Source organism: Watersipora subatra, chromosome 6, assembly GCF_963576615.1.
Source record: "Watersipora subatra chromosome 6, tzWatSuba1.1, whole genome shotgun sequence".
Lineage (NCBI taxonomy): Eukaryota > Metazoa > Bryozoa > Gymnolaemata > Cheilostomatida > Watersiporidae > Watersipora > Watersipora subatra.
Window position 1 is genome coordinate 4,411,636 of NC_088713.1, and position 15,097 is coordinate 4,426,732.

General features: G+C 32.5%; 1 protein-coding gene across 1 annotated transcript; it reads right to left on the reverse strand.

The window, feature by feature from the left end:
• Nucleotides 1-2,425: 2,425 nt before the first annotated feature.
• Nucleotides 2,426-4,616, reverse strand: LOC137399021 (uncharacterized). Its single transcript, XM_068085165.1, has 4 exons — nt 4,302-4,616; nt 3,467-3,551; nt 2,852-3,007; nt 2,426-2,656 (listed from the first exon to the last, which is right to left on the reverse strand). The coding sequence occupies exons 1-4, from the start codon at nt 4,569-4,571 to the stop codon at nt 2,568-2,570; spliced, it is 600 nt and encodes a 199-aa protein (XP_067941266.1). The 5' UTR covers nt 4,572-4,616; the 3' UTR covers nt 2,426-2,567.
• Between the last annotated feature and the right edge of the window lie 10,481 nt (nt 4,617-15,097).

Here is a 15,097-nt window from a genome sequence, read left to right on the forward strand (position 1 = left end):
ACAGTGTATCTTAGCATCGACCTTGATACTCGGTGATATGAACTTCACATCATCATACAGTTTACATCAGAAGTTTACAAAGAAGCTCATTATGAAGATATCCAATTTTTTGCGTTTACAAATGTTTTAATGCTTTACATTTATGGTAATACTTTGCACAACTAACGACATTGACTTCTTGTGACAGCATCTCTTAGAAAAAAAATATTCTGACCCCATAAAATCTTTGAGCATAGAAAAGTTCCGACCACAAGTTTTGAATACAAATTATTTGGTTTTTGTATTTGTGATTCTAACATTTGATAACAGACTCAACTCTGGCAGTGGTCATTTGAGTTTCAAGTGTAGTTATATTCGAGTCCTGGTAGTTGATTGAGCATGAAGCAAACTATCTGATTTCTCTTGTACAAGTACATATTAGCTATTGGTATTCAAGTAGTAATCTGAGTGGGTACCTATATTTTATCAAATGCTTGATGTATTGTAGGAACGATTTATTATTTTAGTGACGGGAAACTCACAAAAAAATTACCAAAATATAGCAGTGTTTATGGTTATGAAAAATAGAAGTAATTCATTACAAAAAAAACTCATAAACTGCTCACGCCACCTTAATATTAACGTACTGCTAGCAGACACAGCTATTCATATATTATTAGTTAGTGTTGAATATATATTGTTATATTGACCATTTCTTTAGTTATTATACCAAATATACTGATTGATATAACATCTAGATTGACTAGTTTTGTAGTTAATATAGCAGGTATATTGTTACATTGAGCAATGTTACAGTTATCATATCATCTGTATTGTTATATTTACCACTTCTGTAGTTAGCACATAATCTATGTTGTTATATTGACTCCTTTAGTGAACAGCATGTCTTAAATTGTGCAGATTTACTAAACTTTAGAGAGTCATGATGTACCATCAACTCATGCTATTGCAGGATAGCCAGTAGTGTTTACGTACATGATAACTATAAAGTTGTGTACTATGGTAAAGGAAGAGACTGTGACTCAGTATTGTCGCAAGTTTGTGCTATACTAAAACCTACCCATACAACAAAGTACTTACATGCTAGTACAGTGAAACATGGATAACTCGCCCTCGGATATAGCGAACACATGGTTAACTCGAATGGATTTGCTTGGTCCGTTCCCACGCAATGATAAATGGCTCTATATAACTCGAACTCAACGCTGTTATAACGAACTGTTTTTTCCCCAACGGCTACCGAAACGGTTGCTATCGCTTTAGAAAATCACTTTATTCCAAGCCATAGAGGTAAACCTCAACTTTTCGTAATTCATAAGAGTCGTTATTACCTCCATCGGCAAAATATTTTTGTCAACGACTTTTCTAAAGGTTTGGTGAAATTTGATTTATCCTGCTATACGATGAATAGCACGGGCTAGTCGGGTCACGCGCGCAAGGATTTTCGCCACGCACATACAAAACAAAAACAGCATGTTGTTTTTGTTTTGTATTTGCGTGGCGAAAATCCTTGAGTGCGTGACCCGGCTAGCCCGTGATGAATAGTTTTCCGACGTTGATTCCGTGTTGAATCAACGTTGGAATGTTGAATGTTTAAAACGTCTTAAAAATTGTTGTAAGTAATTAAACGTATACGTTGTCTTAGCTAAAAAACTATTCATCGTTTGACCTAAACACAGAATACGTGTGCACATTCAATAAGTATCCATTCAAAAAGTGTGAGTGATATACAATGTACCGTAAAACCTCGTAAAACTTTTAATTGAACTGCCTCGGAGTGTTGCTCTTAACGAATCCCAGGTAAAGTAAGGTAATCTTTGCATAAACTTCAAGAAAAATCGGCAAAATTGATCGTGGGTAAAACGCTCAAAAGAAAAAGATGTCTTTTCTTTTGAGCATTTCAGCAACGATCAAGTTTTGCCAATGTCAATCTAAAAAACGTCCTGGCAATAACATTACCTCAAACAACAAACCAATCTCAAGTGATAGAAAAATTTCTATACTTTTTGATAAAAACGTTTTAAGCTTTACATCAGAAGCATTTAATTTGAAACAAGCCATTTGTGCTTTTGATTTATATTATAGTTTGTATATTTACATGTATCTACTAATAAATAAATAAATACATGGACTTGTGACAGTGCTCTGATAACTTGAACGCTCTGATAAATCAAACACTTTTGCTTGGTCCCTTGAAGTTTGAGTTATCCGAGTTTCACTGTATTTAAATTACTTAGTAAAATTGGGTCAACTCGGACTAGTTAAATACTATTGGTTAGATAGATGGCGGCTATTAAATGTTATAACATGGAGAGCAAGGTTAAATTGGTAATCTATTATCTCATGGTAGCCATTATACACTGTTTTCTGACTACATAAAAGTGTAATTTTGTATCTTTATTTTGGATAAATTATTTAATTAGTAAAAAGACTACAGAATCACAAGAAAACATAGCAGAGGCAATAGACAACACAATACTTTGATGAACTCTTATCACATGATTAAATAGAAACATAATGGTTTGTAATGAGTAACACTACACTTTTATTATGTTGATAAAAGTTTCTTATTTGCAGAAAGAAGGAATGTTAAAGATTGTTGGGTCTTTGATTCCCATGGTCTGGTTTCCGTACAGCACTGAAACTTGCTGAGGCACTGAAATACAAACAAAGATATGTTATTTTTAACTTGCTCAAAAAGACAATTTACTACAAATTAAAAAAACTATTGTTAAAATAACAATAAATCTAGTGCAGTGTTAAAGTCTCTATGGGTAAAAATAATTATCAAGTGAATAAGATTTTACAGAAATATAACTTTAATATAGTTTTTCCAACAAGTACAACTCACCTCCTTGGAATGTTTGATCAATGACAGCAGCTGCCTGAGTAAAACTGTCTCTAAACATGGTCATAATAAGTTTCCTGTTAGCTGTAGGTTCATCATAGACGTAAGTGTCAGTCATCTGTGTACCCATAGTCCATGAGTCTATATACTTGAGTCCAGCTGTTAGAATATACAGACTACTAAATATTCTGACTTATAAGTTCATCAGAACTAACTTACTATAGCTAGTAGTCTGTTATTTGTACTCTCATTCTTTTAAACTCTTTTTATGTTTTAAAAACTAAAATGCATATACATGTATATTGTTTTTATCTATCCAGAAACCAACGTTCTTAATAAAACATATTGTCAAGTGTTAATACTTTTTCGCAAAAGTTTTTTTTTAAATTGAGTTGCGCGTATATGGTTTTAATCAGCTCTTTGAACCTAGTTACAACAAAAGATTTGGCTTTTTTCTATAATTTAAAGTTTCAGATAAATGGAAGCGGATAACTTTTTATGATTTTTACATGTTTATCAGTGACAAAAATTAGTTTACTCAAACTATTAACAGAGAAAGGCAAAGAAGGATGGAACTTTAAAATAGGTTCTTTGATAAAATATAATTATGTAACTTACGAGTATCTGTACAGAGTCTCGTGACTGGAAATCCATTTCCTTTAGTACACACTTTGTTAGCATGGTCTATCAGATAAGTAGCATTCTGCAATTAGAAGTTTAAGAATAAAGATGACTGATGGCTCTGATTGTGAGCTTTGAATATGTGCAAAAGTGATTTTTTTAAAGTATTTAGAATATATCTCTAAATAAAAAACTAAACAAAAGTAAGACAATGTTTTCAAAAAGAATGTAACATCAGTAAAGTTATAAAACCTAGCTGTTAACATCTATATAAAGCTGTTCTTCACGACATGTTTATTTTACAGAAGTGGAAGCAAAAAATGACTAAAATGACTAAAATAAGTGACTAAAATAAAAAATGGGAACTAACATTATGAGTTGGTAGAAAATAAGTTTTTATATAACAATAAAAAATACAAAGTGAAATCTTTCAGAATAACATATACTGGATATTTGTGTGAATGGTTTAAATAATCAGCAAGAGCGGAAGAGATATGAAGTGTGTAAGATTTGTGTTTCTTTATATTTATTTTAGTAGAATAAAGTATCAAGCAGTTGAAACCACCCAGGGGGCCATACAAAAGGCAAAGTATGTTTAACTCTTTTCTCATTTAAATACCTAGTAGCAAATATCTAAAATTAGCCAGTTTTATTTTATAATGTGGTAATAAAGTATGCTTAGTGGTTAGAGGGATGAAAACATATTTACTTGCTGAATTCAAGTAATTCAGAGTGAAACTTGAATATTCATTTTTGTACACATTTATGCAATAATACAACATCTACATGCATAATATTATGTGTATGTGCTGAATATATTTCAGTTGCTCACCTTCATTCTCAGTTGTGTGTAACTTGCTAGGAAACTTCCAGACTCTCTATCAAAGACTGTCTCTATGATTGCCTCCATTCCATTGACATAATCAGCTGAGAATTTCCCCTTGAGTACAAACTCTACTGGTGTTCCCTGGTATACTTCAGCTACTCTCCCAACTATAATGATCTCTGATTGTTCTGGTACACACTTTCTATCAGAGGCTGTTGGTGCGGCATTAAGAGTCACCAGTACGGATACTAGTGGAATAAGATATTTAGTAAACATTCTCAGCCTAAATAAAAACTGTACTGAATGAAATTATTGTATACTGATGCTGTTGAAGTGTTTGCAGCTGGTTGTATACAGGCCTCTTTATATAGACTGTAAGTCATTTATCAATGTTTACTTACTTGAGTTCGGATAAGATAATTTTAGGAACCTCCCCCTTCATGATCCTGAATCATCTGACGCTGTAAAGTCATGTGCTTCTCTTTATTACTGGTAATTGGAGTTAGTCATGTTTCAATATGCTTTATAATATATTCTCTGGTCTATTTACCTTATTGATGCAATACCCATTGTTTTCTAGATGTATATTTATATATAGAAACAGCTGGGGGGGAGGAAAACTTCCAGAAGAACATTATCACTCTGCCAAATAAACTCTCAAACTTTGGGCTAGATTTTTCTCATGTCACGAATAACATAAATGTAACGTAACAGTGGGTGAGAAACACTCAGGTCTAAACTTTCCACCCTTTCTTCTGCACAAAGTTGTTTCCTCGATGTTGTTGCAGGGTAAATGTCGACTCATCGCTGAAGATCATTCACGACCACTACTCATGTGTCTATGCTTCGTGCGAGCGTGCCCAAAAAAGCCATACCTTTCGTTGCCTCTCATTCACTAGGGGTTTCTTGGTAACTTTGCATCTACAGAGACTAGCATTTAAGAGCCGCTGTCTGACAAATGACCTTGCCATGTCAGCTTCGCATGTCTCCTTCCAATCTGTCTTCAGTTCATTGCTCGTCAACTTTTGGCTAGCCAGGAATAGGCGAGCAAGTACACGATCTTGTCGGAGAGATGTTTGTTCAGACGCTCGGATCGTGGTAGATCTTTGGTGGTTTGATGCTGCCGCAACTTCTTCGCCACGTAATTTAATTTAGAGTGAGAGACTGGCAGCTGCTCCGCTCTTTTTTATTGCTCAGAGTGTTCATCGTATGCAGGTGAATGATGATGTCGTTGGCACTTTTCCTATCTATGATTGATAATGAGGGAATAAGTTTTGGAATCTCTAGCTGTTCTTTTTACAGTGAGCAAGACAATAAAACTGTGCTGCACATGCTCTCCAAAAGTCTCTCCATTGTTGTGATAATAATCTACTTAAAATTGAAAATGTGATATTTTATTTGAAATTGAGTTAATGATTATTGATCTTTGATTGACACTAATTTCATCACTGATAGTGTCAACAAGATTTACAGATAATTTTCTTTTAATTAAATGATGTATGATTAGTCAGGGTTTAATCCCACTGCATGACTACCACAACAAATTTACCTGAAATGGCCAGCGAGGTTTGAAGCGGACAAAGACATTCTGACACCACTGTATAATATAGCTGCTAAATATATTGTTTATATGATATATACTATTTTGTAAGTCCTTGCATAGAACTAATGAACTTACATGTCATTTGTGCTTTTACTAAAATACATTTGTACAATGCTCACACTATAGCTAACACATAGATTATGCATTAAGAAATAGTTGAAAAAAATGTTTATGATTGTTGTTTCTGTCCACGGAATCAAGCTTAAATTGTTGTTGGTAGAAAGAATAGTAAAATATTATTGGTCTGACGCTTTTCGTTGTTATTATTTTAATATACTGTACGCTGTATAGTATACTATACAGCGTACAGTATAGTATACTGTACAATGTACCATACTATAATGTATAGTACGCTGGCAGTTCTGTGCTGCCTGAGAGATTATCGTAAGCAGTATCTATCTGCACAATTAGTCCGCGCCATCGAAAGGTAGTCAACTATTGCAGTTGGTAGATTGATTAGCAGCTGTTAAGCTGAATATCTCTGTTCGATTTCTGTGTGATGCATTTTCTCGAACCTTCAAGTAATGCTTTGGACGAACAGACAGACATGGCTTTTATTACAGTATTACAATTATTATAATACTTTGTTACAATACATTTTGTTACAAATTATTAAAGTTTCATTATAGTATAATAGTACTTTAATAATGTTGCACTTTAATATAATAAAAGGATAGTAATATTAGGCTTGTATTATATTAAAGATTTTTAAAGCCTGATTAACAGTCAGTTTATTTAATACATAAACAAATTCTGTAGCAATTTTGATTGTAAATGACTTTGAATTGAAACAGTTAACCTTTACAGTTTAATAGCTATAGCTACTTGCATCAAAGTAAAACTTATACCTAAATATAGATAATTTTATTCCAAAGTAAACAAATTTTTGGTTAGTAGTATTTATGAACGGATCAAGTATAAGTTTCTTTGAGTTAAGTTCCTAACTCAGTCATATGAGTATGAGAGATATTTACAAATAAGATTATAATAAAGATAGTAAACAAACTTCAGGTCACATGGTACATGCTCTGTAAGACACCAACCTGCGGTACTTGTCACATGTCTTAGTTTACTTCTACAACCAATCACATGGGTAGCTTCCTGCAGTAGGTCACAAATCCTACAGTATAACTTTACAAACAGTCACGTGTTTAGCTCGGAGCAGGAAGTCATTTGTCTTACAGCTTAGCTCTATGACTAGTCACACACCTGTTTTTCTGTAATAAGTCACGAGGAATTTTCCCAAAGAAGTAATATAATATTGATATTTTTAGTTTATATACTAGCACACTGATAGTATAACGATGCCTAAGAGATCATCATCAGTTATATCTATCTGTACAATTACTCAATGGACAGAAAGGTGTTTGAGTGGAACAGTTAGTAGTTTGATCAGCTGCTAAAAGCATTATCTGAGTTCGACTCCTGTGTCATGCAGTTTGTTTTCAAATAATAACACCGGAATGAATTAACATCGTATGGCAGGGTTCACTATATCTGCGTTCAGTTCCTGTGTCATGCGTTTTGTTTTCAAATAATAACACCGGAATTAATTAATATCGTATGGCAGGGGCCATTATATCTGTGTTCAATCCCTGTATAAGGCATTTGTTTAACCTCCAAGCAAAGGTTTGAGCGAACAGATGTTGCTTTATTATAATCAAGGATTATCCAAGCTGATCACTAGTCAGTTTATTTTATACAAAAACCGAGTCTGTATAACAATTCGAAACTTATATGACTCTGAATTAAAACAGTTAGACTTTATAGTTTAACAACTATTGCTACTAGCGTTGAAGTAATACTTATACTTAAAGACCAGTAATAATTTCATTCGGATTTGAACAGATGTTTTGCTAGCGATATTTGTAAACTGATCTAGTGTAATTTTCTGTTAGTTAAGCTCTCAACTCCGTCATATGATTATGAGATTTATTTACAAATGAGATGATGATAAGAATAGTAAACAAACTGCAGGTCACATGGTACATGCTCTGTAAGACACCAACCTGCATTACTTGTCACATGTCCTAGTTTATTTATACAGCCAATCACATGTGTTGCTTTCTGCATGAAGTCAAGTATCCCACAGCGTAACTTGACAAACAGTCACATGTTCAGCTTGGAAGTCCCATGTCTTATAGCTTACCTCTATGACTAGTCACACGCCTGGTTTTCTGTAAAAAGTCACCAGGAATTTTTCCAAGGAATTATAAAATTGACATCTCTTAGTTTAACATATTACTAGCTAAATGAATTCTGTTAACATGGTTTCAGTTAAATCTCTAATGATTTTGAAAAGAAAATCGCTTTTGCTTATGAAATATTGATTTATCAACAATTTAAAATTTGCTCACCAATTTTAACTTGCAATTCATTTTGCGATAATTTAAAAATGTTCTTATATTCTCTATTTTTAAATTCCTTTTTATACCATATGTATTTACTTTTTTTTATTTTCTCAATGAACCGCTCAATTGTTTTCCTTCAAAGTTTCTCCGGATTAACAACTATTTTATCTGAGTATGAAGTTTGCAGGTTGCTTACTCTGACTTAAGTTATATATGAACTTTAAAAACTTAATCTAGCTCAGTTAACTTTAAAAATGTTTTGAGATATTTACATCTTCATCTTTGATTTCAAGCACCCATTTAATTTATCTACTTATGCCAGTAAACAAAGGAAGTACAGTCTTAACCTAGGAAGGCAGATAATTATTGTTGATTACATTACTTTGACCAGCCAGTAGTGTAATATACTCTTTGTGGTTTTCTAATATTTTGTTTTTACATGATTATTTACATCTGACATGATTTTATCTGTTTAAAAACTTCGGCTTTTTCTTGAAAAGTACGCAAAAATTAATCGTTCTCTGCTTTGAAACTCATTTCTTTTCTGCCAGTAGATTGTAGAAACATTTTATAAACTGGTTTGCTTTGAAAGCAAATAACAATTTCCAACCAATTCATAAACAGCTACACAAAATACACACCTAAAATCAATAATAACTTGACTTGTATTAGATTTAAATTTTCATTTATTAGGATTAATATTTGTTAATTTTGTAGTTGTTTGCTAATTTTTTTGTGGCAACTTATTTACAAAGTAGAGACTGCAATTATTTTTTTCTGAAATAAATCTGTAATATTTAAACATTTTGAAAACTTAATACATAGGCCTACTTCAGGCATTATATCTTGTATATTATATATATTAATATTATAATGCAATATTTCTAATTTTTATACTAATTTTATAACATTATTCTAAACTAGAGGTTCTCCTGTCATACAGCCCACGAACAAAGTGATAGTGAAAAAAAGAAAGAGTACTGATGGTTGAGAAATGCAATATTAGCAGTCAAATGGCACTGCAGTGCAATAGGATAACTGCAATGGTAGCTGTAATGTACTGGGTGTCAGGCCCGTATTCCCTGGGGCAGCTGGCCGGCTGAGCCACCCTAACTTTTTAGGAACTTTCCGCGGCTAAGTACAGTCAAACTCGGATAACTCGCCCTCGGATAAAATTTAATATTTCATTTCAAACACAAGATTAACTCAAATGGATTTGTTCGGTCCGTTCCCACGCAATGATAAATTGCTTCAGATAACTCGACCTCAACATCATTTATTCAAAAAGTTATTTGCTCAACGGCTATGGAGACGGTTTTTATTGCTGTAGAATATCACTTTATTCCAAGCCATAGAGACAAACATCAACTTTTAGTAGTTCTTAGGCATTATTATCATCATCAGCGGCAAAATATTCTTGTTAACGACTTTTATAGAGGTTTGCAAAATATCAAGTTTTACCAAACATCTGCTTGGCCATTCCCATCGAAAGCGTGGATACTTCTGTATGAACTTAAAATAAAATCAGCAAAATTGATCTTGGTTAAAACTCTCAAAAGAAAAAGATGTCTTTTTTCTGATCGTTTTAACTGCAGTCAAGTTTTGCCTATTTTAATTTAAAAACGTCTCGTCAGTCACACCACCTAAAACGAAACAAATCTCAAAAAATAGAAAAATGTTGATACTTTCCTATAAAAAATTTTAAAACTTCACATGAGAGGCCCGGCTGAGGCCTTACATACGAGAAACCTGTTGGGGGCTTACACCGTCCCCTCTACACCCCCAGGTGTTCATAACTAGTCGCCTAACATTAGCCGCCGCAACTTGCAACTAGTGAATACAGGCCTGCTGGGTGTCGGTGTTATTATGTACAACAAACAGCAATAATGAAAGGAAAAGATTATATGTTTATATCTCTCCCCCTGCAATAGGAGAAATGCAATATTAGAAGTAAAGTGCACTGATATTATAAGAATAACCAATATTATTAATATAGTAATACAGTAATAATAAAAAACAAACGCACAATTTTGTTTACATTTCAAAACGTCATAGCTAACAATACCAAGAAGTTGTGATATTTATATAGATTTTTAGAAAATCTATTTAACAAAACTATTTATAAAAAATAGTAACATATTGCCCATCATCGATGTCGTTAGTGTGACTATAACACTTCAATAGTCATCCAAACTTATAATTAAATATTGTAATAATCTCATAAGAATCGTTAGAAAAAAATGTTATCGTCATTTCCTTTACTTTCACTGCTTTGGACATCAGTTAGAATACCAAAGTACTCAAAAGTTTCCAAAATGTGAGTTACTTTCAAATCGGCAAAAAAGAAATGATTATATTTCAGTACTTCTACCTTAATTACAGAAACCTTCAGCGATTCGCCAATGCTATAGACTAGTGAAATGTGCACGTTATTTTTTCGTGAAATGCGCACGACTTAATGGTTCTATTCTCTGTTGCTTGCCGGTCGTTCGCCGGTCTTAATTTTGATAAAAGCAAGGCTTGACCAGTTTTAATAACGATTTTCGGCCAAATTAATCTGTCTATTTGTGTATAATCCGATCAGATGGATAAGTTTTAAGATACTGCCGACAATTTACAAAGACTTGGTAACATATTTAAATATGTTTTTATGTGTTTTGTATTGCTATTATACTTGAACGACTATTCACAAAAAGGGTTAAATTTGTTGATGAGAATTTGGTACAAGGGTTTGCGACGTTGTTGATGAATAATTTTTGTGAGTTGTGTGCACATGCATTTATCATAAAACTCTCAAACATTCGCTCCGTTCGTTTGGTCGTGGGAAAATATTTTTCTTAGGGAGACATTTATCTACAGAGACATCTACATAATAAACTTTAAACCAAGATATAAATCATAAAAACTTTCACTATTTTAGTTTGGAGTTACACAAAAACCTACGATAACAAAAGAAAAAAAATAACTCCTGTTTTAATATCATATTTGTAAAACTGAGCAGCTTTTTAGTGAGAAAGCTTTAAGTTCCACCATGGTGATAAAAATCGTTTATTTCAACAGTTTTACACTTTCAAAAATAATATCTCTACTGAAAACACAAGCCTAAAAACTTTCTAACAACTTTCTGTTCTTAGGTTGCCAAGTTAAAGAGCAGACATAGTGTCTCACCAGCTATTTCCAATTTTCTAACCAACAATTTTTTACAATTTTTTTCATGACTTGCTGCAAAATATCATAGGTTGTCAATCGATATTGTGCAACAAGTCTATCGTGTGACCAAGTGCAAGCATAAGCTGTTGCTCATGTGACAAGTTGTGCAAGTGAATGTCATGCAGAGCAGATCACTTGCATCTTTGATTATCAGTATCATGAGCTTCTGTGTAAACAAAGCTGATAGTTACCTGTATCACTATCAGTCTACACTACAGGTGATCTCTGCAAATATCAACTTCATTCTGGGTAAATTACCAAATTGGACAAAAATAGTTTTAATCTTTTCCAAAAATGTTTTATTGTTATTAAAAATCACTTTACTAATGTCTTACCTACTAAAAGGTTACAAGTTATTATTTTATCAACAAATTATCATTTTGAAAAAATAGTTTGGTACACACAAAAAATGGAAATAAAAACCAAAAGGTAAAATCATTGACAGTTTTATAAAATTTGTATCTTTTAGCCAACCTATCTCCTAACTATAAGACAACAAGTTTGCTTGTATATTTTATCAAAAATGTTAGTAGTTCAAGCTATTTTTTGAAAATATATTAAAATTGACTAAATAAAATCCAGTGGCGAGTTATCATACATTACAATTTTCTGATAAGGTAAGTGTACGTATAAAACACACCTACCAATTGACCCAATTATTTGTAATTTTGTAGTGGGGTTTGTTTACGGAGTTGGTCTTCATTTGCCTACAATTGAAAAGCTGCTTACAATATTGCATGGTATGGTTCACTGAGCACTAAAATTGCTTTATGTCAGTAGATTATTTATGGAAAATTAAACAGTACTTGACCAAATAGTGTGTTATTTACCGTACATTTAATAGTTCATTTCTATTTCAAGACTGCTTCCGCCAAGTCAATGACTCTTATCTTATATTCAAGAGATCTCACCTAAAGTTATAATAACCATGTGTTTTCATGTTATCAAAAGTGTCAGCATCAACACAGTTTGTCATGTGAGAGGATATTAAATTATATAATGAATCGCTTTTTATATGAAAACTGCACTCCAAGGATTGACAAAAATAAAAAAATTTAAACATTTTTATTAACCCTGGTTAAAGGATGAAAAGAGTGGGATGTCTGAATACACAGAGTTAAATTATGATAGGAATACACAGTAATGAAAGTAATGAGTCTATCAAGGTTATAATAGAGTGTCAAGGTCAGTAAACCATAGAGTAGTTTCTATCAGTACACTGAGCCTTACACTCACTTTAATTCAGTTGGTATAGAGTTTATAGTGAACTAATCAGTGTGCTATATACTGTACATCTAATAGTGTATTTCTATTTTCATTGCTGTATCTGTCATTCAGTGACTTTTATATCCAAGATATATATCCTGTTGTAGCAGCAATGTGTTTTCTTGTTATCAAAAATTTCAGCACCAACACAGCTTGCCATGTGAGATTATAACAAAATTGTATTAAAATTGATCTATATAAAATTATATAGAACATTAGAGCTTCTTTTATATGGGAACTGCATCCCAAAAATCTGCAAAGAGAAACTAACATTTAAACTTTTTTGTAAAAGCTTTTAAAAAGTAAAAAGCATTTCATGTTTAAATATAGAAAGTTAATTTGTGATAGGAATACACAGCAAAAATGTAGGGAGTCTATTTAAGTTATGATAAAGTTTCAAGGTCAGTAAACCATAGATTAAACGTCTATGAGAGTCAAGTCAATGGATATTCTATAAACAATTATAGTGAACTACATGTAAGTAGTGTGCTATTTACTGTGCATTTAACAATGTATTTCAATTTGAATGCTGTTTTCACCAAATCAATGACTCTTATTTTATATTCAAAAGATCTCGCCTTGTTATAATAACCATGTGCTTTCATGTTATCAAAAGTGTCAGCATCAACACAGTTTGTCATGTGAGAGGATATTAAATTATATAATGAATCGCTTTTTATATGGAAACTGCACTCCAAGGATTGACAAAAATAAAAAAATTTAAACATTTTTATTAACCCTGGTTAAAGGATGAAAAGCGTGGGATGTCTGAACGTACAGAGTTAATTTATGATAGGAATACACAGTAAAAAAAGTAGTGAGTCTATCAAAGTTATGATATAGTGTCAAGGTCAGTAAACCATAGAGTAGTCTCTATCAGATTTTCTAGAGTAAATCTACATTGTATGACATCAGAGAAGAAGATGATTCAAGATCATAAAGTGGGAGGTTCCTAGACTTATCTTATCTCTACCTGAATCGGTAAACATTGGTCAATGTCTCTCAGTATATATAGAGAGGAACTCCTAGTCTCAGTATTGCACACTACAAGAGTTTAGATCAAGTTGTTCTTTTACTAACTTGTTATTTCTACTTTACCTGAGAATGTTTACTAAATATCTTATTCTTCTGTGCGCCATGCTGGTGACTCTGAATGCTGCACCAACAACCTCTGATATAAAATGTGTACCAGAACAATCAGAGTTCATGATCGATGGAAGAATAGCTGAAGTATACCAGGGAACACCGGTAGAGTTTGTACTCAAGGGGAAATTCTCAGCTGATTACATAAATGGAAAGGAGGCAATTGTTGAGACTGTCTTTGATAGAGAGTCTAGAAGCTTCTTGGCAAACTACACACAGATTAGAATGAAGGTAAGCAACAAAAAATTGTGCTCAACTTATTAAATAATTTTTGAATGCAAAATAACTTTAGAATTTACTCCGCCTATTCCTGAGTAGGCAACTTACAGCATTTTTTAATAGTTCGTACACTAAATTTGAGATAATTAAATACATTTGACCCCTTTTGTAATCAGTAAAAACTGTTTTATAATTAAAAATCAAAACCTTTATTTAAAAAATTCATTAGTTGGATGTGTTTATACAAAGGATTGTTTTTCTAGCTTTTATTACAAACAAAAATATTCATTGTACTAAAAGGTTTTGGTTTCATATAACCATTTTTTTGTATCTTTTAGTCAATATATTTTTGAATAACTCTATGCAGCTCAACACTGTTATAATATGATGTTGTGGTATAATATGATGTTCTCAAACAGGAACGTTAAGTGCCTTAATCTGTTTCATTAAAACTAAATTCCCATCAAAAAATTTTTGAGGATAAGCATTTATTTAATAGCAAAAATAACCACTTTTTAGTAAGCATTAATTAAATGCTAGCAGATTTATAAACTGCTTTTTACTATAGACCTCTGATTGTAGGATGCCACCTATTTGATAGACTCTATTAACAAAGTATGTACTAAAGGAAATGGGTTTCCAGTCACCAGGTTCTGTACAGATACTCGTAAGTATATACTCATGATTATATCAGGTAGTTCTACTTTTCTCTGCTAGTAGCATAGTTAGATCCTCTTGGTCAATTCATGTGTCTGACACTTTTATATCACCTGCTTATCAGTGTCATATTAAAATGACAGCTGTCTGTATATTATTACAGCTGGACTCAAGTATATAGACTCATGGACAATGGGTACACAGATGACTGACACCTACGTTTATGATGAACCTACAGTTAACAGGAAACTTATTATGACCATGTTTAGAGACAATTTTACTCAGGCAGCTGCTGTCATTGACCAGACCTTCCAAGGAGGTGAGTTGCGATTGTTCAAATGTTTTTTTTAACT